The sequence below is a fragment of the Macaca nemestrina genome, chromosome 9 (assembly GCF_043159975.1).
Source record: "Macaca nemestrina isolate mMacNem1 chromosome 9, mMacNem.hap1, whole genome shotgun sequence".
Lineage (NCBI taxonomy): Eukaryota > Metazoa > Chordata > Mammalia > Primates > Cercopithecidae > Macaca > Macaca nemestrina.
This window is the reverse complement of record NC_092133.1, coordinates 130651031-130678223: the sequence shown is the minus strand read 5'-3', so window position 1 is coordinate 130678223 and position 27193 is coordinate 130651031. Positions and strand designations below refer to the sequence as shown.

Sequence of the window (27193 nt, the reverse complement as noted above, 5' to 3'; positions counted from 1 at the left end):
GGTGGGAATATAGTTCACACCGCATCTTCAGCTATGTGCACTGCGGATGACATCCACTGGACAACCAATTGATAAAAACACTAATCAGTTCTAAAGTGTTAGGACAATTACAGCTTATTCAAAGAAAACTCAATGGCGGAGTTAGTAAAGCTAATATTGTTCTTATTGTGTGCAAATTTGAATTACCAGCCAAGAAGGGGACATTATTTTGCTAACAACTAGCTCCCAGCTGGTGGCCTGCCTGCCGCCTCCCAGTCCACCTTAAGTTCTAGAGTTTTTATTTTCATAAACCCTGTTTGCATATTTTGACTGTATGTTCTTTAAAGATTTCTGCAGAGCTCAAGTGAAGTCAGGAGCCCAGCTGTGCCATCCTCATCAAGACAACCCCCTGCTCAGCCTCCACGGACAGGATCCGAGTTCCCCAGGCTGGAGGGAACCCTGGCCACAATGACGCCCAAGCTGGGGCGAGGCATCTTGGAAGGAGATGATGTCCTCTTTTATGATGAGTCACCACCACCAAGACCAAAACTGAATGCTTTAGCAGAAGCCAAAAAGGTAACTGGCATCTCTTCTCTTTAACACTTGAGTTTGCATTCTGTAGGGCAGAGCTAGAGGAAGACGGACACCTAATAGCTGTTTATTAATCATGATCAGAGTCAGTGTAATTTGAAAACATGGTAGTGTCAATATAATATTAGAAGAAAGTTAGATCTGTTATCTCAACACTTTTTCTCGTCAGGCTACAAGAGGTAACCTAGAGGAAGATGGTGTTTTATAACCAGAGGCACTGACAGTAGGAAAAAAATTCTTGGAATTGTTGAGGCGAGACTGTAAAATGGTGGTTTAAGGAATCCATTTTTTATGTTTTATTTATCCATTTATTTATTGGATGGAGTCTCATTCTATCGCCTAGGCTGGAGTGCAGTGGCACGATTTCGGCTCACTGACCTCCACCTCCTGGATTCAAGTGATTCTCCTGCCTCAGCCTTCTGAGTAGCTGGTATTACAGACGCCTATGACCACACCTGGCTAATTTTTGTGTTTTTAGTAGAGACATGGTTTCACCATGTTGGCCAGGCTGGTCTCGAACTCCTGACCTCAAAGGATCCGCTTGCCTTGACCTCCCAAAGTGGTAGGATTATAGGTGTGAGCCACCATGCCTGGCCATTTTATTTTATTTTTTTTGAGACACGGTCTCCCCCTGTCACCCAGGCTGGAGTGCAGTGGAACAATCATGGTTCACTGCAGCCTCAACCTCCCAGAATTGATTGATCCACCTGCCTCAGCCTCCCAAGTAGTAGCTGGGACTGCAGGCACATGCCACCAAGCCTTGGCTAATTTTTGTATTTTTTGTAGAGATGGGGGCCTCCCTTTGTTTCCCAGGCTGGTCTTACGCTCCTGGACTCAAGCAATCCCACCTCAGCTTCCCATAGTGCTGGGACTACAGGCATCAGGAATCCTTCTTTAAAACAAATCTTACATAAAAGTCCAGTCCCGTGACAGGTGAAAGCTGAGCTGCTGTGGCTGAAGTAGGGGTAAGGCACCCAGAGCCCCAAGTGCCTGTTTCCTGAGTCCCCTGATCAAGCTTCTCTCTTCCCTCTAGTTAGCAGCTGCAGCCAAATGAAGGGCAAAGGCTAGCTGTACGCCAAAACCTTACCTATAATAACAGTAATACCTATAATAACCGTGGCACATGTCTATATTACTCCGTACCTGTGATATGTATGTGCCGTTTATTTACTATGTTTGTTTATTTATTTGTTTATTTATTTATTTATTTTTTTGAGATGGAGTCTTGCTCTGTCACCCAGGCTGGGGTGCAGTGGTGCGGTCTCGCCTTACTTGCAGCCTCCACCTCCTGGGTTCAATCAATTCTCCTGCCTCAGCCTCCTGAATAGCTGGAATTACAGGCACCCACCACCACACCACACCCAACTAATTTTTGTATTTTTAGCAGAGACAGAGTTTCACCATGTTGGCCAGGCTGCTTAACTCCTGACCTCAAATGATCCACCTGCCTCAGTCTCCCAAAGTGCTGGGATTACAGGCATGAGCCACTGCACCTGGCCAGGAATGTATTTACTATGTAAAGATTCATACTTTGCAGATATTATCTTATTTCATCCATACAGCTATGACCTTCAAAGGTAGGTCAATGCTATACCATCATTTCCTTCTCTTTTTTGTGTGTGTTTGTTTTGAGACAGGGTCTCACTGTGTTTCCCAGGCCGGTGTACAGTGGTGTAGTCACAGCTCACTGAAACCTCCACCTCCCCAGGCTCAGGTGATCCTCCCACCTCAGTCCCCTGAGTATCTGGAACTACAGGCATGCACTACCATGCCCACCTAATTTTTGTATTTCTTGTAGAGGTGAAGTCTCACTATGTTGCACAGGCTGGTCTCAAGAAATCCACCTGCCTCAGCCTCCCAAAGTGCTGGGTTTACAATAAGCCACCATGCCAAGCCCCATTTCCACTTTATACATGAAAATTAAGTAGTTTTCACTGGGTTACAAGCTAGTCCATGGCAGAGCTGGATGGAATTCTTCTTAATTCTGATTCGAAAACTTCCAAAATGGTGATGTGGTTCCTTTATGGATCTGGAAACCTGCAGTCTCACTGATGTCAAACTTGTTATATTTAAATAAACTAAGACTTTATTCATCAACATATAGACCTGTCTCCCATGCTATTATATTCTAGTAATTCTGTTAATAATACTAAGTAAAATTAAGATATGTTCTGCCAATTTCTGTCAGAGAACAGCCAGAATTCACTGGTTAATAACAAAAAAGGGGTCCAGGTCTATAAGTGCCTCTGTCATCTTTCAGATCTTTACCTCTCTCTCGTCTCTTTTTTTCTAGTTAGCCGCTATCACCAAATTAAGGGCAAAAGGCCAGATTCTTACAAAAACAAACCCAAACAACATTAAGAAGAAGCAAAAGGACCCTCAGGACATCCTGGAGGTGAAGGAACGTGTAGAAAAAAACACCATGTTTTCTTCTCAAGGTGCTGCAGTTTCACAGTTAACAGTGGGAAAGAGAAACTGTTTCTAAGGGAAATATGTTCTAAACCCAAACCAGCACTCAGGTGTCAAGTAATTACTTCCATTTCCTCCTGTATAGAATACCTAAATAGAATTTATACAGGTGGAACTGATTTTTTTTTTGTGGGGGGACAGAACCTTGCTCTGTTGCCAGGCTGAAGTGCAGTGGTGCAGTCTCGGCTCACTGCAGCCTCCGCCTCCTGGGTTCAAGCGATCCTCCTGCCTCAGCCTCACGAGTAGCTGGGACTATAAGCGCATGCCACCATGCCCAGCTAATGTTTTGTATTTTTAGTATTGATGGGGTTTCACCATGTTGGCCAAGATGGTCTCAATCTCTTGACCTTGTGATCCGCCCGCCTTGGCCTCCCAAAGTGCTGGGATTACGTGCGTGAGCTGGAACTGATTTTTTTATAATCACATTAAATTGGAATAAAATTGGGCACAATTTGAATACTTGGGAATAGGATTGTTCATTGGATCTTTGTACATATATATTAGCATAAAGATTTGCTTTGACAGGACTAGAATTCCTTTGTTTAAATTGCCGTATCTTTAAAACTCTGAAGTTGGCAATATCATTTTAAGGTAATTGTCAACATTATTTAACGTTGTTGTTATCTGTTATCATAGTCAGCTGCCTATTTGAAGGTAAAAAAGAGATTCTAATTTAGTGGTCAAATCTGCCACCACCCCACATTCTAGGCTTACTTAGCTTCTTGGCACACCTCTGAGAGCTGTTCCCTGCTGGGACCAGCTGAGGTAGATCAAGTTTGAAGGGCTGGTAGGCAGAGGAAGAGGGAGTGGAAGGGGGTGGAGTCGATGAGGCACACTGGCTTTGTGAAATTTCTTGGTCACTGCTGATGTTTATTCCTCGTGCCCTAGCTGAGGATGAACTGGAGCCTGCCAGGAAAAAAAGGAGAGAACAACTTGCCTACCTGGAATCTGAGGAATTTCAGAAAATCCTAAAAGCAAAATCAAAACACACAGGCATCCTGAAAGAGGTAAGAGCCCAAAAGCTCAAGGATCGTGTTGATGTCCGATGTCCTTCAAAGCCAAGGTGCTTAGCTGTAGGACCAAGAATCTGTTGTTTGTTTTGTTTTGTTTTTCTGAGATGGAGTCTCAGTCTGTGGCCCAGGCTGGAGTGCAGTGGTGCAATCTCGGCTCACTGCAACCTCTGCCTCCCAGGTTCAAGCGATTCTCCTGCCTCAGCCTCCCGAGTAGCTGGGATTACAGGCATCCACCAGCACGCCAAGCAGATTTTTGTATTTTTAGTAGAGGCGGAGTTTCACCATGCTGGCCAGGCTGATCTCTAACTCCTGACCTCAAGCGATCCTCCTGCCTTGGCCTCCCAAAATGCTGGAATTACAGGCGTGAGCCACCATGCCTGTGCCCAGCCAAGAATTTGTTTTTTACATAAATCTAGAGGTAGGTATATATCAGTTTGTTTGAAGAACAGGAGAATTTCTAATAGATTTTAGCTTTGTCCTTGTCTCTTTACTGAAGAATATAATTTGATTTAACATGACTTAAATAGATATCAATATTATAAAAATGTTTGCATTTGGTTATGGCTGTGAAATTATGTTTAAATGGCTCTACACTGCTGCTATTTTCTGCCTTGCAATATGCAAAGAGAGTTTTCCCATTCCAGTATTTTTATATTGGCATTTCAAATACTCTAAATCAATAGTTAACCCTGTCATGCCCAAGGACCCTTTTTAATAACAAGTATTTTGTATTGCTTCCTTATCTTGAAATAAAATTCATAGATAATATGAATTACCTATATTAGTCATTTCGAAAAATCAATAAATATCCTAATGCAAAGAAGAAAAAATGAAAATTTTATGATAAAGATACAGATTTCATTATGGATTCGTAAATGCAGGGGCAGAACTAGCTTAGGGGAAATAATAAAGTCGTCAGAGGCTTGGGCTTACCAGTATAAATGAGCCAGAAATGGAGACTCACATAGGTTTGTGTCTTGGTAAATAGCGTGGACCTATTTCTTTGACAATGTAGGATTTTTGCTTCAGGGGTTGGAGGGGTCTCTGTATGTTCTCCAATCTGGTCTTGAACTCCTGGGCTCAAGCAATTCTCATACCTCGGTCTCCTGAATAGCTAGGACTAGATAATGTACTTTCGGCAGGGAGTTGGGAGGTTTTGTTTTTTTGAGACAAGGTCTTGTTCTGTCCCCCAGGCTGGAGTGCAGTGGCGCGATCAGAGCTCACTGCAGCCTCGAACTCCTGGGCTCAAGTGATGCTCCTGCCTTAGCCTCGCAAGTAGCTGGGGCTACAGGTACATCACCATGACTGGCTTTTTTTTTTTTTTTTTTTTGAGACAGTGTCTCACTCTGTCGCCAGGCTGGAGTGCAATGGCGTGATCTCGGCTCACTGCAACATCTTCGGCTCACTGAGTCTTCCGGGCTCAGGCGATTCTCTCGCCTTAGCCTCCCGAGTAGCTGGGACTACAGGCGCCCGCCACCACGCTTGGCTAATTTTTATATTTTTAATAGAGATGGGTTTTCACCATGTTGGCCAGGATGGCCTCAATCTCTTGACCTGGTGATCTGCCCGCCTCGGCCTCCCAAAGTGTTGGGATTACAGGCGTGAGCCACCACGCCCGGCCAACTGGCTAATTTTTTTTAATTAATTTTTTTTTTTACAGACAGGGTTTATCTATGTTGCCCAGGCTGGATGGTGTGTGTGTGTGTGTGTGTGTGTGTGTGTGTGTGTGTGTAAGTAAATAATCCTGAGAAACCAAAGTACCATTGTCCCTCAGTATACACAGGAGTCTAGTTTTACTGTTGGAGTAGTCGACAGAGGTTAAAACCATGCACAAATATTGTAGGGTTGTGTAGAAAGCTGTTACATTCTAGGGTTTTAATCAGGTTCCCCATCCACACAGATGTCTCATAGAGCACACAGAAGCCAGGCAGGAGGAGAAGCAATCGTTGGTTGTGTCGGTGACTGTTGCATGCATTGCAGACAGTGCAGCACTCCTGGTCCCTGCTCGCCGCAGAGGTAGCAATCATTGCGATGACAAAGAAAGTACTCCCACCAATTTTCAAAATATCCCCATTCAGTATCACTACTCCGAATGATCTGCTCTTCCTTCGGTTAACACATAACTAACGAGACAATTCTGCATCATATCTTTTCACTGGACTTGAAACTCGGGAGAGATGCCAGAGCTGACTCTGCAGCCTGCAGAGTTGAGCTCCTCGCCTCTGTGGCATCCGAGGCCCCGGGCCCTCCTGCCTGTGGAGCAACGCTAACCCCATCACTGCACCCACATTCTGCCACAAGGATCTCTGCCCTCAGGGCTGTTCGCTGATGTTCCGTGCACCCAGGAAACTCACCACTTGGGGCCTGGAGTACATTGTGTATGTGGAGTCTGTATTAGAACTGTAGAAATAACTGCCTTTGGGCACACACTTGACATAATAATACTGTCACGTTAGAGTGTTTATTTGTATTTGGTGCTTTAAAAATCACCAAATGGGCCAGGTGCTCACGCCTGTAATCCTAGCTCTTTGGCAGGCCAAGGCAGGTGGATCACCTGAGGTCAGGAGTTTGAAACCAGCCTGGCCAACAGGGCGAAACCCCATCTCTACTGAAAATCCAAAAATTTAGCTGGGCATCGTGGCGGGCACCTGTAGTCCCCGCTACTCAGGAGGCTGGTGCAAGAGAATCACTTGAACCCAGGAGGTGGAGGTTGCAGTATGGTAGAGGTTGCACCACTGCACTCTAGCCTAGGTGACAGCGAGACTCCATCTCAAAAATAAAATAAAATAAAAATAAAAATCACCAAATGCTTTCATGTCCCTTTGCATGTTATGAGGTCATTTCTATGCATCGTCATCTTTTGCTTTGCAGCTCATCGAGGTACTGTCCAGAGCCCTCTCACACTTAGCCTGCCTCTTCGGTTCTGTTCTGTTTTGATTATGATCAGCTGAGTCATTTGAATAATCATGAAGTTACTCTTACTGCGCTGCCTGAGCACATACTGGATTTAATGCCAGGTCTTCCGTATGCCCTGTCATTCCAGGCCGAGGCTGAGCTGCAGGAGCGCTACTTTGAGCCACTGGTGAAAAAAGAACAAATGGAAGAAAAGATGAGAAACATCAGAGAAGTGAAATGCCGTGTCGTGACATGCAAGACGGTGGGTGAAGGCGGGGGCTGCAGCAACCCATGGGCCCTGTATGGTGCTTTTGTGACTCGGCAGCACATGGAGAACCTGTGTGATCTGGAGCCCTATCTCGTGATGTGTCAGTTAATTAGGCTGGAAAGCAAAGGGTGCAGGTGGCGCAGGACCAGGCTTCCTGCCTGACCTGACTGCTGTGCTCTGCAAAGGGGATTCTTCTCTCATTTGACCAGAGCCCCCATCTCTTTCCCTGGACCACTGGGTCCATGTGGTTCTGACTACTCTTTCTCAGGTTCTGGCATATCCTCACTCAGCATTCTCAGGCCTTGGGACCATGGTTGAACCCCTTAGCCTCTCATGTTATGATCCACCACTGCTTTCCTACTCCTGGCTGAACCTGCTCTGTTGAGTCTCAAGCCAGAGTGTGGATTATATCATCATCAGTGTTTGCAGAATTTTTATCATAAATCTCTTAGAAAATTCTAAGTCCTCTATTCCTCAACATTGATTAAAAATGGGAAGAAAGGGTTGGGTGCGATGGCTCACGCCTGGAATCGCAGCACTTTGGGAGGCCAAGGCAGGAGGATCACTTGAGGCCAGGAGTTTGAGACCAACCTGGGCAACATTGTGAGACCCCATCTCAACAAAAAATAAATTAGCCAGGTGTGGTGGTGCACACCTGTGGCTCCAGCTATTTGGGAGGCTGAGGCAGGAAGATCACTTGAGCCTAGGAATCCAAAGCTGCAGTGAGCTGTGATCACACCACTGCACCCTAGCCTGGGCAACAGAGCGAGATTCTATCTCAAAAAGAAAAAAGAGAAGAAAGAAGAAAGCTCTTGGTGAACACTGTTCCTTCCATTACCATTTGTTCCCGCGATCCCTTTGTGGCACATCGGCCTACTTAATAAACCTGCAGAAGACGTGGGAGGGGCGTAGCTTACCAAGTGCACTTTTCTCTGTCTTACTCCTTTTAACAGTTTAGCTCTCCTGTGTATTTGAGGGTCAGCTCCGAATCAGCTACCACCAAAAGTAGGACTTCCTTGAGAAAGTTTCTATCTTGGAGCATAAGTAAAGATGATTCTTTTAAACATAGTTTTGAGAAGACAAGAAACACACACCCACCATTGCATTTCACCTCAGATGGCAGCTCTTACTCCGACGCAGCGGTGGACCTGCGGCGGAGCTGGTAGGTTGTCTCCCGTTGCCACCGTAACAGATGATCACAGATGAGGTGGCCTAACACAGTGCACATTTTTTGTTATTTTATTATTTATTTATTTATTTTGAGACAGTCTTACTCTGTCACCCAGCTTGGAGTGCAGTGGCACGATCTTGGCTCACTGCAACCTCTGCCTCTCATTCAAGCGATTCTCGTGTCTCAGCCTTCCGAGTTGCTGGGATTACGGGCACACACCACACTGCCCGGCTAATTTTTGTATTTTTAGTAGAGATGGGGTTTCACAGTGTTGGACAGGCTGGTCTGGAACTCCTGACCTCAGATGATCTGCCTGCCTCGGCCTCCCAAAGTGCTGGGATTACAAGCATGAGCCACCGTGCCCGGCCTCACAGTGCACATTTATTATCTCTTGTGTGGGTCAGAAGTCTGTGGGTCTTGCTGGTCTAAAATCAGGGTGTAGGCCGTCTCTACTAAAAATACAAAAAAAACTAGCCGGGCGTGGTGGCGGGCGCCTGTAGTCTCAGCTACTTGGGAGGCTGAGGCGGGAGAATGGCGTGAACCCGGGAGGCGGAGCTTGCAGTGAGCCAAGATCACGCCACTGCACTCCAGCCTGGGAGACACAGCGAGACTCCGTCTCAAAAATAAAATAAAATAAAATAAAATAAAATAAAATAAAATAAAATAAAATAAAATAAAATAAAATCAGGGTGTAGCCAGGGCCGGGTTTCCTGCAGACGGGGCTGCTGTAAGGGAGAATCATCTTGCCCAGCTTCTGAGTCGCTGCATCCTTGCCTGTCCTCACTTCCTCAACACAGCCAGCGTCTGCGGATTGAGCTCTCACATTCCAGCCCTGAGCACCTCTTCCACGTTTAAGGGTCCTTGTGATTCCATTGGGCCCACCCAGATCATCCAGGACAATCTCTCTATCCATTAACAACCTGAATTTCACCTGCAGCCTTGATTTCCCCTTCACCCTGGACCAGCACACACTCGGCAGTTTTGGGGAGTAGGCTGTGCATATCTTTAGGGGGCCATTGTCATGCCAGCCTTGGGCTCACCACTCTGCTCTGCACTTTCTGAGCTTGCCCAAGTCTCGAGTTATTGATCAAACTCAGTGTAATTCCCAGAAGTTACATCGCTCTCTCCCGCACATGTTTTGCTGCTTACTCACCATTTCTCATTCTCTTCGGTCCTTTTGAGGATCGAAATTAAAAGGGAATTCCTTAATCTCTCTGTCTTGGCTTTGCTGTTAATGAAATAGGGAGTAAGAATAAGCCTATATCCTTTTTATAGATCATAGAAGAAAATGGAAGAGCTGCTGATTAGTCTTTCTAAATAGATCCCAAGCCTCTGCATCCTATTTAAGCAAAGGGCCATAATGACTCTAGCACAGACTGACCGAAGCTATTTAGGGGTTTACAGTACTTTTCTTCTCCTGCCCTTGCTATTGTCATCATGGAACATGTTACACAATACCAGAAAGTTATTGTGTACTTTGTGCCTGACCAGAAATTGGGCCAAACATGAGAAACAGTGGTATCAGTGTGAGGGAGTCAGGTAATCACACGGGTCCCTGTAGCAAGAGGCGAAGGTGGCCCAGTCCCCTAGCAAGGGCCCAGGTGGTGATGAGAGACCAGGTGGTCATGGAGCAGATTGCCCTGACTGCAGCTGAGCATTTGTCCTCAAAAGCTCTTCACCGGCGGTGTGGGTTTTTTGTTGCTCTGTGCAGTGCGCCTACACCCACTTCAAGCTGCTGGAGACCTGCGTCAATGAGCAGCACAAATACCACTGGCATGACAGCGTGAAGAGGTTTTTCAAGTGTCCCTGTGGAAACAGAAGCATCTCCTTGGACAGACTCCCGAACAAGCACTGCAGGTATGAGAATCACCTGGAGCTCTTTGTCCCTCGTGGAGATTTTCATCTCTTTTTCCAGAGTCTGTGATTCTGTTCCCTTGGAACATTGGATAATCATTCCATGCCTTCCTATAGCTCCAGGCTACCCTTGGGACTCAAGTTGTTAACTGAAATCCCTGGAAGGAAGGGACCCTGCCCTTTCACTGCTGTCCCCAACACCTAATGTAGTGCCTGGCCCATAGGGGGTCCTCAGAAGTGTTTGTTGAATAAATAAGTGAAGAATCATAGGGTGGGGTGGTCAACATGTATGTGTTTATTGGGGGCTAGGATGCACATAACATTTTTTTCCTCTCTCCAAAGAGTTATTTGATCATTTTATATGTCTTTAGCTTGTGAGGGCTGCTGTTCTTCAGTATCCAAGGGGCACTGGTCCCAGGACAGCACTCTCCCCGCAGGCTACGAAAATCTGTGGATGCTCAAGTCTCTGATATAAAATAGTGTCATATTTGCATATAATGTGCACATATCCTTCCATATACTTTAAATCATCTCTAGATTACTTATAATACCTAACACAGCCAGGTGCGGTGGCTCACGCCTGTAATCCCAGCACTTTGGGAGGTTGAGGTGGGCAACTCACGAGGTCAGGAGCTTGAGACTATCCTGGCTAACACGGTGAAACCCCATCTCTACTAAAAATACAAAAAAAAAAATTAGCCAGGCCTGGTGGTGGGCGCCTGTGGTCGGTGGCAGGCACCTGTAGTCGCAGCTACTCTGGAGGCTGAGGCAGGAGAATGGCGTGAACCCGGGAGGCAGAGCTTGCAGTGAGCACAGATCCCTCCACTGCACTCCAGCCTGAGCAATAGAGCGAGACTCTGTCTCAAAAAAAAAAAAAATTACCTAATACAATGTAAATGCTGCAAATAGTTGTTATATTTTTTTATTATTATTTTTTATTGTGCTTCATATATATGTATATTTGTTTTGTTTTTTAATTTGTATAAATTTAAGGGGCACAGGTGCAATTTTGTTACCTGGATAGTTTGTGTAGTGGTAAAGTCGGGGCTTTTAGTGTAGCCATCACCTGAAATAATGTACATTGTACCCGTTAGGTAATTTCTCCTCCCTCACCCCCTCCCACCCTTCAGTGTCTATTATTCCACCTTCTGTGTCTTTGCATACACATGTTAGCTCCCATTTGTAAGTGGGTACATGCAGTATTTGACTTTCTGTTTCTGAGTTTTTTCACTTAGGATAATGTTGCCATTATCTTAAGTGAAAAATGTTGCCAACATGCTCCAGCATCCATGTTGCTGTAAAAAACATGACTTCATTCTTTGTTATGGCTGAGCAGTATTCCATGGCGTATATGTACCACATTTTCTTTATCCAGTCATCTCTTGATGGGCATTTCGTTTGATTCCATGTCTTTGCTATTGTGACTAGTGCTGCGATAAACATACGTGAGCAGAAATCAGTATACCTATTTCTTTTTCTTTGGTTAGATACCCAGTAGTGGATTGCTGGATTGAATGGTAGTCTTATTTTTAGTTCTTTGAGAAATCTTCATATGTTTTCTGTACGAGGTTGTGCTAATTTGCATTCCCACCAGTGTGAGCGCTCCCTTTTCACCACATCCACGCCAGCATTTGGTTATTTTTTGCCTTTTTAATAATAGCCATTCTGACTGGTGTAAGATGGTATCTCTGAGGATGAGTGTTTTTCCGAATACTTTTGACCCACAGATGCGGTGGTTGAACCCACAGGTGTGGAGGGCTGACTGTGTGTGTTGTAAGGGTCTTTTGTTTCTCTTTTTACTTTTTGGGACAACGTCAGATACAGAGGCAGAGCTGCCGTGTTTGACAGTCAAGGGACATCATTCGCGTAGAATATGACGGTGGCATCTCCGGAGCTGGGTTAAGAAACCCTCCCTGGTGCAGCACGCCGCCATCGCGGGTTCATCCAGTGCCCTCCCCGGCTCATTCATGTTCTCTTCTTACCCTTTCTCCCTCCATCCCATCCCTTCACACCATCCTCAACCATTCTCAGATGGTTGCTGTGATCCTCTTGTTAGTTTTCTTGTGAACGTGTACTGCTTGCTATGCAGCCATATTTATTTCGCGTACGTGGTACAGAATTATATGTCTCATTTGATTTCGTTTCTCACTCGGCTCTGTGTTTGTAGGATGCGTCTGTGTTCATCGCGTCTGCTGTTCCTAACTGATGACCGTGCCCATGGCAACACCCGTCACATTTCACCCGCGGGCACCCTATGCCCTCCCCACACGTGTCCTCTTGCCTCGGCACCTCAGTGCTTTCACCTCAGTGGGTTCCTATTCCTGTCAAGAGCTCTCACTGGGATGGTATCACTGCCTTTTTGTGTGCTTGCTTATTTTCATTTGTTGTTTACTTCCTGGAGTTCATACTTCACTCTCACTTCAGGTTCTCCCTGGTCGATCCAGAGATCCTAGGGAGGGAGCCAGGAACCCGGGCCAGTTTGTCACTTTACCAGGAGGTGGCTTGCCAATTTTTCACACTCTAGATTATAATTTTTTAAGTAGTTATTTATATATTGATACTTGACTTCTTTCCAAAATAGATGACTAAAAATGTCATTATAGTAAGAGCTTATGGAAAACGTTAGAAAAATCAAAAAAATTCTGTTCATTAAGTACAGGGCACAAATGGAAGGGCACAATGCCTTTCAGCCTCCAGATGGCACTGTGATTGTAAGAACCACGCTTTTTCTGGACTTTTTGTCAGTTGCTTTTTTTTTTTTTTTTTTTAATTTTTTTCTTCTTTTTTTGAGACAGGGTCTCACTCTGTCCTGCAGGCTGGAGTGCAGTGCCATGATCATAGCCTATTGCAGCCTTGAACTCATGGACTCAAGCGATCCGCCTGCCTTTGACTCCTGAGTAGCTGGGACTACAGGTGTGCACCACCACACCCAGCTAATTTTTTTAATTTACTTTTTTTTAATAGAGACAGTGTCTCACTCTGTTGTCCAGGCTGGTTTCAAACTCCTGGACTCTGGTGGGCTCAGCTGACCAAAGTGCTGGGATTACAGGTGTGAGCCACATGCTTGGCTAGTTCTTTATCTAGAGCAGAAGTCAGCACACATTGCCTATAAAATGTCAGTGGTGACTATATTAGGCTTTGTGGGCCACACAGCTCTGCTGGTGCAGCCTGAAAGCATCCATAGATAATACACGGGCAACTGGGCACGGCTGTGTTCAAATAAAACTTTATTTATAAAAACTAGCGATGTGCTGGACCGGGGTTGTAGTTTGCTGACTCCTGACTAGAATAGTGATTTTTTTTTTTTCTCACAATTTTATCATTGATCTCCTGATAGGCTACCAGAGTTCTCTCCATTGATACTGAACCAGTCTCTAGAGGTGGAAGGTGATGGTTGGGAGGCTGTAAGGGCTATGGCCACTGGCATGCCACCTTTCAGGGCAGGAATTGTGATACGGTTTGGCTGTGTCCCCACCCCAAATCTCATCTTGAATTGTAGCTCCCATAATTCCCACAAGTTGTGAGAGGGACTCAGTGGGAGGTAATTGAATCATGGGGCAGGTCTTTCCCGGGCTGTTCTCATGATAACAAATAAGTCTCATGAGAGATGATGGTTTTATAAAGGAGAGTTCCCCTGCACACGCTGTCTTGCCTGCTGCCATGTAAGACATGCCTTTGCTTGTCCTTCATCTTCCACCGTGATTGTGAGGCCTCCCCAGCCACGTGGAACTGAGTCCATTAAACTTCTTTTCTTTATAAATTACCCAGTCTTGGGTATGTCTTTGTTAGCAGCGTGAGAACAGACTAATACGAGTAGACTCTAAGCTAGATAAGGGGAAGGAGAGACAGGCAGAGCATCCGCACCCCACCCCAACCCTCTAAAATCCAAGGGAGCTGGCAGACATACTTCCTTGGCTTTATTATATGTCTTCTCTCTTTCTCTCTTTTCCCCAGAGTAAACTTCGTAGGAAATAAGTTTTCACCATAGTGTTCACATCCCTTCTCAGGGTGGAAGTCACCCACCATGTTAAAAACAAGAGCAAGAAGGGCTGGACTTGGTGGCTCATGCCTGTAATCCCAGCACTTTGGGAGGCTGAGGCAGATGGAACACTTAAGCCCAGGAGTTCAAGACCAGCCTGGGCAACATAGTGAGACTGTCCATCTCTACAGAAATTTAAAAATTAGCTGGGCATGGTAGTGCACACCTTTGGTCCCAGCTACTCAATAGGCTGAGGCAGGAGGATCACTTGATCCCTGAAGATCAAGGCTGCTGCAGTGTGCTGTGATCGTACTACTGCACTCCAGCCTGGGCCACAGAGTGAACCCTGTCTCTAAAAACAATAAAAACAAAACAACAGTCCCTGGGCCCTTTGAATAAAAAGAAAGTAAAGAGGCTGGGCACGGTGGCTCACGCCTGTAATCCCAGCACTTTGGGAGGCTGAGACAGGCAGATCACTTGTGCCCAGGAGTTTGAGGCCAGCATGGGCAACGTGGCAAAACCCCATCTCCAAAAAAAGACAAGAAAGTGAGTAAAGGCTTTTGGGTTATAAAGAGAAAGGGAGAAGGATGATCCAGACTAGAAAGACTTTTCCTTTCTTAGCTCAACCTTTCTGCTTCAAAAAAAGAGGAGGAAGGGGCCCAACATGGATTATCCTGCACCAGAGGGCCAGCTCCATAAATCTGAGTCTCATCTCAACCACCATCGGTTGTAAAAATCAAGGGTGCGTTCATTACCTGCAGCACATGGATCCCTGTGGTACCATCATTTGAAACTCCATCTCTGAAGGCTCTAGCTTTGTAAGGACCTACAGACTACTTCCCAAGTCATTGCAAGTTTAGTTTTAGTCACATTTGAGCATAACCTCAGATTTGGCATACAATACAAATGTCACTTCGAACAGCTTCTCCTTGAATGGGGGGGCCCATCTCCCCAGGTGCAGTGAGCATCGTCGTCTTTACATGTGTGAGCCTACACCACCCTGCTGAGTCAATCCGTCTTGTCTGTTTCAGTAACTGTGGCCTCTACAAATGGGAACGGGACGGAATGCTAAAGGTATGCCATTTGCCTACTAATTTTTGACTCCTTTTAGTGACCCATGCTAATAATGTTGAACCATCTCCTATTAAAATATTTTCATTTTTCTAGGAAAAGACTGGTCCAAAGATAGGAGGAGAAACTCTGTTACCAAGAGGAGAAGAACATGCCAAATTTCTGAATAGCCTTAAATAACCCGAACTTCAGACATTTTCCCACAGCCTTCCTGGCCCTCCTGACTCTGGAAAGCAAAGGATTGGCTCTGTATCGTCCATTGGTTCCTGATTGACGCCATCAAAAACAAATGCTTGTTAAGCCCGTAAGCTTTGCCTACTTAGTTTCTGCCATTGGGTTGGTGTGACACCACATTTAACTTTGACATTTAAGTGGAAAACCAAGATATCATTGTCTTTTCTAAGCTCAGTGTAGATGATTGCATTACTTCATGCCCCAAAACTGGAAGGTAAACAGAGAGCTATGTTTCTGTATCTTTTGATTATAGAGTGTTCACTTCTTTGTCACAATAAAATTCTAGTGTTTATACGAACACCCAGAGGCAAAAGAATTAATTTAGCTTAACTCTTACTCCAAGTAAGTTGCTTAACTTCTGGGCTTCAGTTTTCTCATCTGTAAAATCAGGAAGATTGGACTAAGTGATCCTGAAATGTATTTTTTAGCACTGGATTTCTACAAATAATAAAACTTTTTCCCATCTAGATAATTGTGATAACTGCCTTTATTATAGTCTTGATGTACAGATATTAAAAGCCAGATTTCTTCATTCCATTCTGTTATCTCTGTTTTACTCCTTGAAACTGATCAAGTCACTGAACCGCTCTGCATTTCAATTTATATACAGAGAGAGAAAGGAGGCTGTCTGCTCTTGCGTTATTGTGGAGCCCTGTGATAGAAATATGTAAAATCTCATTTTTTTTTTTTTAATTTTTTTATTTAAGACAGGGTCTCGCTCTGTCACCCAGGCTGGAGTGCGGTAGTGCGATCACGGCTCACTGCAGCCTCGGCTTCCCTGGGCTCAAGTGATCCTCCCACCTCAGTCTCCCAAAAACTAGGAGTACAGGCATGCGTGACTAAGCCCAGCTAATTTTTGTATTTTTTGTAGAGGTGGAGTTTTGCCATGTTGCTCAGGCTGGTCTCAAACTCCTGAGCACTAGCAATCTGCCCACGTCTGTTTCAAAAAAAAAAGAATGAAAGGTCAAACCTTGTGCAAATTACCACAGCAAAGGTTTCATTCAGGAGATTCTTCGGTCTGGGCAACCTGTTTTTCCAAATATCATTTGACCTAAGTGAATGTTGATACCAGCTAGAGATTGGGTAAATTGGTTGAATTATTTTATTGAAGCCTGAGTTCTAGCTAAAAGTAATTTAGGTTTCCCCTAAGATGTTATTATGTTAGGGACATAACGCTTTTGGGAGGTTGTTGTGGGAGATGGTTGATTTAGGTTTTCAAAAGCCAGAAATAAAATTTACATGCCTTAGATTTCATAAAACTTTGCTCTAATTGGGTGGAAGGTGCTGTATCTAACTCGTATTCCTCCTAAGGGTATGTCCTAATAACTGTTCTTTTAGGAGTATACTTCTGCTTTATAGAAGGTTGCTTTTCTTTTTAATTTTTTCTAACAAAGAAAAGAATAAAGTATTTATTTATTTATTTTTATTTTTTTTTTTTTGAGACGGAGTCCCGCTCTGTCGCCCAGGCTGGAGTGCAGTGGCCGGATCTCAGCTTACTGCAAGCTCCGCCTCCCGGGTTCACGCCCGTTCTCCTGCCTCAGCCTCCCGAGTAGCTGGGACTACAGGCGCCCGCCACCTCGCCCGGCTAGTTTTTTGTATTTTTTAGTAGAGACGGGGTTTCACCGTGTTAGCCAGGATGGTCTCGATCTCCTGACCTAGTGATCCGCCCGTCTCGGCCTCCCAAAGTGCTGGGATTACAGGCTTGAGCCACCGCGCCCGGCCAAGAATAAAGTATTTATTAATAAGAACCAGAAAGCACTTGAAACTGATGTTTTTAATGACTCATTTAGGGTAGATTTATTTATCTCATTAACTTAAAACAGCGGCGTGTATGAAATAGGTCACAACTACACAGAACTTGAACACCAGGTTGGTGTCTGAGCAATCCCGTTCTTCTGGGAAAAACTATGGTCTTGTTTGAACAGAGGGTATCATTGCAGTCAGTATTCACTTGTATGTTGTTTTATAAGTTGTATAATGTGCTTGTAAAGGCTGAGGGTGAGCGGTATCTGGATGCCTTTTTACAATTTGATTTTAACTTTTAAAATAAATTTAAAACATAATTGTCACTTCTTAGTTTTGCTCAATCTTGGGGGACTTTGCTTTGAGGTACTCTGTGCATGTGCTTTCTTAACATATTCGGGGATGAGAAGCGGTTGGTAGGGTAGAGTAGGGAAACTTGTTATTTTATTTTACTTATTTTTTTGAGACAGAGTCTTGCTCTATCACCCGGGCTGGAGTGCAGTGGCACAATCTTGGCTCACTGCAACCTCCACCTCACGGGCTCAAGCAATCCTCCCACTTCAGCCTCCCAAGTAGATGGGACCACAGGCGTGCGCCACCACGCCTGGCTAATTTTTTTTTTTTTCTTTTTTGAGACGGAGTTTTGCTCTTTTTGCCCAGGCTGGAGTACAGTGGTGCAAACTTGGCTCACCGTGACCTCCACCTCCACCTCCCGGGTTCAAGCAATTCTCCTGCCTCAGCCTCCCTAGTAGCTAGGATTACAGGCATGCGCCACCACCCCAGCTAACTTTGTATTTTTAGTAGAGACGGGGTTTCTCCATGTTGGTCAGGCTGGTCTTGAACTCCTGACCTCAGTGATCCGCCCGCCTCAGTCTCCCAAAGTGCTGGCATTACAGGTATGAGCCACCGCGCCTGACCAATCTTTGTATTTTTAATAGAGAAGGGTTTTCACCATGTTGCCCAGGCTGGTCTTAAACTCTTGGCCTCAAGTCATCCACCTGCCTCGGTCTCCCAAAGTGCTGGGATTATAGGCATGAGCCACTGTGCTCAGTCTAATCCTATCTTCCTTATCAACCTTTGTGAAATGCTTTCATGCAAATCCAACATGTGTTTTATTTTTCTTAACCTGTCATTGGTAACATAGGGATTAAATGTGTAATCACAAGCCACTGGAACAGGTAAGTACACAGTGATCTGAACTGGCAAACAAAAAATAAATTTTCCCTTTCCAAACATCAAAAGGAAATCGGAAGTATTTTAGATACCAACCATCCTGAATAGCAAATGAGGAACTTCTGAATAATGGGTGTGGAATTTTCCCCAAAGGGAACTTCAACATTCAAAGCTTCAGGGGACTGGTGGGTAACAAAGTTGACAGGAAGAGATTGCATGGATTGAGTTTCTGTGTAAAAGCTGACAAAGACAGAAGTAACGCTTGATGTTTGTAGCAGGTGAAATTATACCTAATGACATTTTAGAAAATCTGGAGCACAAATCTGTTTGCATAAGTATATCTCTAGTAGCAACCCATTAGGTGTAAAATAGATTTCTCTGATCCCATGGCTAGAGATCTGGAACTATCACAGCTCTCAAGAACGATGGGTGAAATCTGGCTGGGCACGGTGGCTCATGCCTGTCATCCAGCATTTTAGGAGGTCGAGGCAGGTGGATCACCTGAGGTCAGGAATTGGAGACCAGCCTGACCAATGTGGTGAAACCCCGTCTCTACTGAACATACAAAAATTAGCTGGGCATGGTGGTGCACACCTGTAAGTTGGTTAAGTGATTTGGAAATAAGATCTGAAACAGAATTGGAACCAAGTCTGTGGGAACGTTGCTTGACCAAGACTTCTATAGTGGGTTTTTGTTTTGTTTTGTTTTTGTTTTTTGTTTTTTGTTTTTTTCAGAGTCTTGCTGTGTTACCCAGGCTGGAGTGCAGTAGCACAATCTTGGTTCACTGCAACCTCTGCCTCCCAGGTTCAAGCAGTCCTCCTGCCTCATCCCCCCTAGTAGCTGGGATTACAGACGTGTATAGTGGTATTTTTTAAATCGACTGTATCAAAGTATAAATTTCATACAGTAAAAGGCACATATCTTAGGCGTGCAGTTGGCTACATTTAGACAAATGTGTACATCTGCATGGCCACACCACAAGATACAAGACATTGTCATCATTCCAAAAGGTCTCTGTCTCTTCCCAGCCCAAGCCCCAGCCAATCGCTCATCTATTTTCTATGACTATCGTGTAGATTTGTCTTTCCTAGAGTTTCATATACACGGAGTCATACAGGACACACTTTGTCTTCTTTCACTGGACATAGTATTTGCAATTCATGTGGCATGGATCCATAGTTTATTGTATTGTATGAATATGCCCCAGAATTTATTCACCTCTTAGTATTTGGGTTGGATTTCCAGTTTGGGGGTGTCCTGAATAAAGCTGCTATAAATACTCAGGTATAAGTCTTTCTGAGTATATGTTTTTGTTTCTCTTGGCTAAATATCTAGGAATGGAATTTCTAGGTTATGTGTTAAGTATATCTTAGCTTTGTAAGAAACTGCCAGACTATTTTCCAACACGGTTGTACCATTTTCCACACTAACTAGTAATATACGAGAGTTCCATTTACCTAACTTCCCCACCAATACCTTTTTCATTTTCGTCATTCTGATAAATGCTGGGTCTGTCCCACAGACCCTGGCCGAGCGATGGATGAAAGGAGTACTGAGACACAGGTACGCAGTATAAAAACAGCTAGGGGGCTGCCAGGCTCTGGGGGCCAAAGTGCAGCAGCGAGAAGCTGGAGCTGTTTGCTTTTATTCAGTGCAGACATAATGCAGAAAGCCTGGAGCAAACACAGTCTGCGGGTAATTAACATTTACTGTTTCACTTTCAAGGAACATTGTGTGCCTGATCAAAGGTGGTCAACATAAGTAAACAAGCCTGTTTAAGATAAATTCCCCTACACTCCCTTGTACCTACTCCTTGCCCTCTGCCTCAGGGTTAGAGAACAGTTGCCTTCAGCTATTCTCCCCTGAAGCTTTGCAGAGCCTTCTGCCCTTTTGGAAAGCCTGTTTCTTTTCCTGTAGTTTCTGCCACAACTCTGACTGATCTCCTACAGATAGATGTGTAGTAGAATCTCATGATTTTAATTTGCATTTCCCTAATGACCAATAGTATCAAGCATCTTTTCATGTGCTATTGACCATTTGATATCTTTTGTGGTAAACTAACAGGTTTTTCTGTCTTCTGGGAATAGGAATATCTCCTTTTCTTGGACTGTGCAGATACTGCGATTTTTAACCTGCATCAAGCAAGCCCATTGGCACCATTTTCCCAGCAACATGTGCTCTCATTGTGTAGCTGTCACATATTAGTAATTTTCACAATGTTTCACACTTTTTCATCATTATTATATCTGTTATGGTGATCTGTGATCAATGATCTTTGACGTTACTATTGTAATTGTTTTGGGGTGCCAGGAACTGTGCACATGTAGGTGGCAAACTGAATCGACAAATGTGTATGCTGACTGTTCCATCGACCAACCATTCCCCCATTTCTCTCCCCTCCTCAAGTCTCCCTATTGCCTGAGATACAACAATATTGAAATTAGTCCAATTAGTAACCCTACAATGGCCTCTAGGTGTTCAAGTGAAAGAGTCTTGCATCTCTCACTTTAAATCAAAATCTGAAAGTGATTAGGCTTGGTCAGGAAGGCAGGTTGAAAGCTGAGATAGCCTTAAAGCCACGCCTCTTGCACCAGTTAGCCAAGGTGTGTATGCAAAGGAAGAGTTCTTGAAGGAAATTAAAAGTGCTACTCTAGTGAACACACAAATGATCAGAAAGTGAAACAGTCTTATTGATGATATGGAGAAAGTTTTAGTGATTTGAGTGGAAGATAAGGCCCTAACTTTCTTCAATTCTGTGAAGGCTAAGAGAGGTGAAGAAGCTGCAGAAGAAAAGTTGGAAGCTAGCAGAGGTTGGCTCATGAGATTTGATGAAGATGCTGTCTCCATGATATAAAAGTGCAAGGTGAACAGCAAGTGTAATATAGAAGCTGCAGCAAATTATTCAGAAGATCTATCTAAGATTATTGATCATGGTGGCTAAGTAAACTTTTTTTTTTTGAGACTGAGTCTTGTTCTGTCACCCAGGCTAGAATGCTGAGTGGTGCAATCTCAGCTCACTGCAACCCCTGCCTCCCAGGCTCAAGCGATTCTCCTGCCTCAGCCTCCCAAGTGGCTGGGACTACAGGTGCACACCACCATGCCCAGCTAATCTTTTGTGTTTTTAGTAGAGATAGAGTTTCACCATGTTGGCCAGGCTGGTCTCAAACTCCTGACCTCAGGTGTTCCGCCCGCCTCGGCCTCGCGCAGTGCTCGGATTACAGGTGTGAGCCACCGCGCCCGGCCCACTAAACAGATTTTTAGTGTATACAAAACAGCCTTCTGTTCGAAGAAGATGCCATCTAGGACTTTGATAGCTAAAAAGAAGCCAATGCCTGTTTTCAAAGGACAGGCTGACTCTCCTGTTAGAGACTAAGACCACTGGTGACTACAAGTTGAAGTCAATACTCTTTTTTTTTTTTTTTTTGAGACGGAGTCTCGCTCTGTCACCCAGGCTGGAGTGCAGTGGCCGGATCTCAGCTCACTGCAAGCTCCGCCTCCCGGGTTCACGCCATTCTCCTGCCTCAGCCTCCCGACTAGCTGTGACTATAGGCGCCCACCACCTCGCCCGGCTAGTTTTTTTTTTTGTTTTTTTTTTTGTATTTTTTAGTAGAGACGGGGTTTCACCATGTCTTTTTTGTTTGTTTGTTTGTTTTGTTTTGTTTTGTTTTTTTGAGACGGAGTCTCGCTCTGTCGCCCAGACTGGAGTGCAGTGGCGCGATCTCGGCTCACTGCAAGCTCCGCCTCCCGGGTTCACGCCATTCTCCTGCCTCAGCCTCCGGAGTAGCTGGGACTACAGGCGCCCGCCACCACGCCCGGCTAATTTCTTTTTGTATTTTTAGTAGAGACGGGGTTTCACCGTGTTAGCCAGGATGGTCTCGATCTCCTGACGTCGTGATCCGCCCGTCTCGGCCTCCCAAAGTGCTGGGATTACAGGCTTGAGCCACCGCGCCCGGCCATGGGTTTCACCATGTTAACCAGGATGGTCTCGATCTCCTGACCTCGTGATCCGCCCGTCTCGGCCTCCCAGAGTGCTGGGATTACAGGCTTGAGCCACCGCGCCCGGCCCGAAGTCAATACTCATTTACTCTTCCCCAAATCCTAGAACCTGTAAGAAGATTTATGCTAAATCTACTCTGTGCTCTATAAATGGAAAAGTAAAGCCCAGATTGGAGCACATCTGGTTTATGGAATACATTAAGCCCACTGTAGAGACCTCTTGCTCAGAAAAAGATTCCTTTCAAAGTATCACAGCTTGTTGACAATACACCTGGTCATCCAAGAGCTCTGACAGAGACGTACAAAGAGATTAATGTTTTCATGCCTGCTAACACAGCCTCCATTCTGCAACGCATGGATCGAGAAGTCATTTCGACTTTCAGGTCTTATTTTATTACTCATTTTTTTCTTTTCTTTTTCTTTTTGATGGAGTCTTACTCTGTCACCCAGGCTGGAGTGCAGTGGCGTGATTTTGGCTCACTGCAACCTGTGCCTCCCAGGTTCAAGTGATTCTCCTGCCTCAGCCTCCGGAGTAGCTGGGATTACAGACACCCACCGACACTCCCGGCTAATTTTTGTGTTTTTAGGGGAGACTGTTTCACCATGTTAGCCAGACTGGTCTGGAACTCCTGACCTCAAGTGATCCACCTGCCTCGGCCTCCCAGAGTGTTGGGATTACAGGTGTGAGCCACCACACCCCGGCCACATCTGCAGTGACTTTCTAAAGGACATGCTGTACTATTTTTTCCAATAATGATTTCAGGATACCATTCTAATTGTGTAAATCACTTTAGTTTAAAAGTTCTGTCTCTAGCAGTTAAGGGATTTGTCCATAAGGAAATTTGTTAAATATGAATGTTCTAGTCTACAACTGATGACTTTGATATACTCTGTGATCTTACAATGTATTAACACTTTTTAAAAAAGTTTTGCCACTTTCCATATTATCTTGACTTTTCTAATTAAAAATAGTTTGAATACACATGGTTTAAAATGTTTAAAGGACAGAGGAATACAATACAAAATATAAATATAGAATATCTTGTCCCTCAGTGCCCTTCCATTCTGTACTGAGTGCATGAAAAATTACAACTTAGAACATGAGCTAATAAAATCATAAGCTAGTACTCCAGACCTCAGTGCCTCGGAGGGATGGGATTATCATTTTTATTTCTGCAAGTCTTTAACTTGGGGGTTTACACACTAAATGATCCAGACTCACTAGTGTGTTATTTGAGACTCGAAAGTATTATTAGTGTCTAAACTAATGAGACATTATCTAGAAAAATGTTCACCTTTGTTTGCGTGTGAAATCAGGGTTCTTTTCAGACATGTCCCCTTCAAACATTTCCATTGCCATTCCTGTAGGAAGGTTTTTTTTTCCTTTTTTTTTTTTTTGGAAAGCTTTACAAAAACTGCTTAACTATAAATTAACTATACAGGTTTTTATTCGTGGTAGAAAGTTGGTTTAATAGGTAAACCAGGCCAGGCGCGGTGGCTCATGCGTGTAATCCCAGCACTTTGGGAGGGCAAGGCAGGCGGATCACAAGGTCAGGTGATGGAGACCATCCTGGCTAACACGGTGAAACCTCATCTCTACTAAAAATACAAAAAAATTAGCCAGGCATGGTGGTGGACGTCTGTAGTCCCAGCTACTCAGGAGGCTGAGGCAGGAGAATGGTGTGAACCCGGGAGGTGGAGCTTGCGGTGAGCCGAGATTGCACCACTGCACTCCAGCCTGGGCAACAGAGCAAGACTCCATCTCAAAAAAAAAAAAAAAAAATAGGGAAACCAACTGGCATTAAACCAGGCATGGCATCCAACCAGGACAGTTTTGGTTTTGTGTGAATACAGTGCAACCTCCCTGGTGTCACTGGCTGAATAGCCTTCAGGGCTGACTCAGGATCTGAGCTAGGAGCAGGCTGAGCTTGTACTCCTGCCCAAAAACATCACTGGTCAAAAATAAGGACCCTAGAACTTAAAGTATAATAAAAAATAAATAAAAATAAAAATGGTCAGCACAATGTTCCTGGCAGAAAAATAAATAAATAAATAATAAAAATGGAAAAAAGTTTATATACATAGATGTGTACGGATCATGTGAAGAAAACTCAAGACAATGGTGATAATGGTTTCTTTCTGGAGACCCAGTAGGGACTACGTTTCTACTGTATTCCTTTCTGTTCTTTAAAAATGTTCAACCATGGGTGTGCATTACCTGTTAGACTATTTTTAATTTTAAAAAGCCAAGATAATGTGAAAAGTGAAGAAAACATTTTTAAACATTTATAATTTTAAACATTACAAGATCACAAAGTATATCAGAATTCTCAATTGTAGACTAGAACATTTATATTTAACCAATTTGTTTTTAGAGAAATCCCTTAAAGGCTAGAGACATTTTTTTAGAGACAGGGTCTTACTCTCTTGCCCATTCTGAAGTGCAGTGGTGTCATATAGCTCACTATACCCTCAACCTACTGGGCTCAAGCAATCCTCCCACCTCAGTCTCCCGAGTAGCTGGAACTACAGGCATGTGCCACCATGCCCAACTAATTTTTAATTTTTTTTTGTAGAGATGAGATCTCACTACGTTGCCCAGGCCGGTCTCAAACTCCTGGGCTCAAGCGACACTCCCACCTTAGCCTCCCAAAGTACTGGGATTACAGGTGTGACTCACCATGCCCAGCCTGAACTTTTAAATTATGAAAAACTTCCCAAAGAATTAGAACATAATTGGCAGAAAATGAATTAGAAATAAAATAACCCAACTCAATGTAACTGATAAAAACCACATGATAAGTTAAAAAAAAGTTTTAATCATTCTGTGGCTCACAAAACTTACCAGCTCCTTCTAAAAAATCTAAATAAACAAAGACACATTATAATAAATTGTAAAATCTCTCCTGGAACACACAAAAACATTGTTTTTTCCTTGTACCTTTAGCATGCACCGGGAAAATGAAATTCCAACATATGCAAAATTGGTGAATAAAAATGAATGACAGATTTATCCTTTGACAAATTTGTTTTCAACCACTTACCTGGAACCCACTAAGAACTACGGGAAAGTAATGAAAGAACAGAGAAGCCCAAGCAAAAGAAGCCCCAAAGGCCACACTTTTGACAAGGCCAGTCTCCAGAAATGCAAACCACCCTGTTCCTCATTTCCTGTGAACTGTGGCTGTCCAGATCCCAGGTCGTGTTACCACTGTTACGCTTCTCCCGCCCAAGGAAGTGACCGCAGCTGGCACTTGGTGAAGGAATTCTGGACCGAATTTGAAAACTCTGAAGTATAATGGAGCCCTTGTTAAGGATGGGGGTAGAACAAGGTGATGGAATTCTTATTCAGCTCCTTTCTGCCAGAGTTCGGTATCTAGAGCTACCATGCTAAGCATGACCAGGGAAAAGGCAAGGACAGGCTGTTTTGCTTTTTGAAGCAAGCCATTCTTGGTTTTTGACATCTGAAAACCCCTGCATTCCTTCCTGTGGACACACGACAGGCAGGTGGTGCATGGTGTGGCTGTGAGTCAGTTTATCGGTTGACATCCATCTGATCACTACCATGCAGCAAAGGGGAACTGCCCTCTTGCCAGAAAGCATTGGGGTGTGTTATCCTGACCAATATGAACCAGACTGGGGCCCCTCTTGTTTCTCCATGGAAGTGACAGAGCAACACTTTGCCTTTTTTTCTGTTGTGCACCGAGTATTTTTTTTAAGTCATTAATTAAAAAAAAAATAAATAAACTTGTAAGCAGAGGCTACCTACTACAGGGCCCGACTTGGCATCCAACCAGAAGGTCAGTTATGTACCAATACAGTGCAACCTCCCTGGTATTGCTGGCTGAACAGCCTGCACACCTGACTCAGGATCTGAGCTAGCAATGGTTAAGCTTGCACTGCTGCCAAACTGCCAACCCCAGTTGGCAGGCTCACCATCCACTTGTTAACTAATCTAGAGATGGACACATGTTGTTATCAAATTTCATTTTTTCTTTTTCTTTCTTTCTTTTTTTTTTAGATAAGGTCTCACTATCCGACAAGCTGGAATGCAGTGGCCTGGTCATAGCTCACTGCACCCTCAAACTCCTGGCCTCAAGCCATCCTCCTGCCTCAGCTTCCCAAAGCACCGGGATTACAGGTATGACCCACCACACCTGGCCTTAAAGTTTTTCTGTTATACCTGTCTCTTCCACTGCTAGAACATTGCTTTACTGAAAGCTACACTTTCAAGGAGGTTTGTGGAGAGCTGCGGGTTCCTAAACAGCCTTTCTGTTTAGCCAAGCCTGAAGGCATTGGGATGGGTGGTAGAAGTACATGATCACATAGCTAGGGTCTGCACTAGGCACCTGGTTAAGTCTAACTTGGTTACATTTAATGGAGCTGGAGGCGAGATTTGCTGTCTGAAAAGACACCATGAATAGTATATATTTCAAATACCCCTGTCCCCTACCCAGGACTTTTCTGGTCTTAATTTACTTGCTTTCAGAAAGGATCGGCAAAGATGCCCAGCAATAGGAAGCACAGAACCTCTTCAAAGAGAAATTCGATTTAGCCAGTTTAAAGTATGTAGAAGTCGGCTGGGTGCAGTGGCTCGCCTGTAATCCAGCACTTTGGAAGGCCGAGGTGAGTGAATTGCTTGAGCTCAAGTGTTTAAGATCAGCCTGGACAACATGGCAAGACCCCGTCTCTCCTGAAAATACAAAAACTAGCTGGGCATGGTGGTACGTGCCTGGAGTCCCAGATACTTGGGAGAA

The 27193-nt window shown here is 44.3% G+C and overlaps 1 protein-coding gene across 3 annotated transcripts in view; it reads left to right on the top strand.

The window, feature by feature from the left end:
- Positions 1-16061, top strand: part of LOC105490620 (minichromosome maintenance 10 replication initiation factor) — a 50976-nt gene extending 34915 nt beyond the window's left edge. For all 3 annotated transcript variants that reach the window (XM_011756430.3, XM_011756428.3, XM_071070480.1), the window contains 7 exons: positions 327-555; positions 2864-3008; positions 3928-4046; positions 7096-7209; positions 10098-10243; positions 15251-15293; positions 15387-16061. In XM_011756430.3, the coding sequence (XP_011754732.2) occupies positions 327-555; positions 2864-3008; positions 3928-4046; positions 7096-7209; positions 10098-10243; positions 15251-15293; positions 15387-15470 (880 nt within the window). In that variant the 3' untranslated portion in view covers positions 15471-16061. The remainder of the gene's footprint in view (positions 1-326; positions 556-2863; positions 3009-3927; positions 4047-7095; positions 7210-10097; positions 10244-15250; positions 15294-15386) is intronic.
- Positions 16062-27193: the final 11132 nt, after the last annotated feature.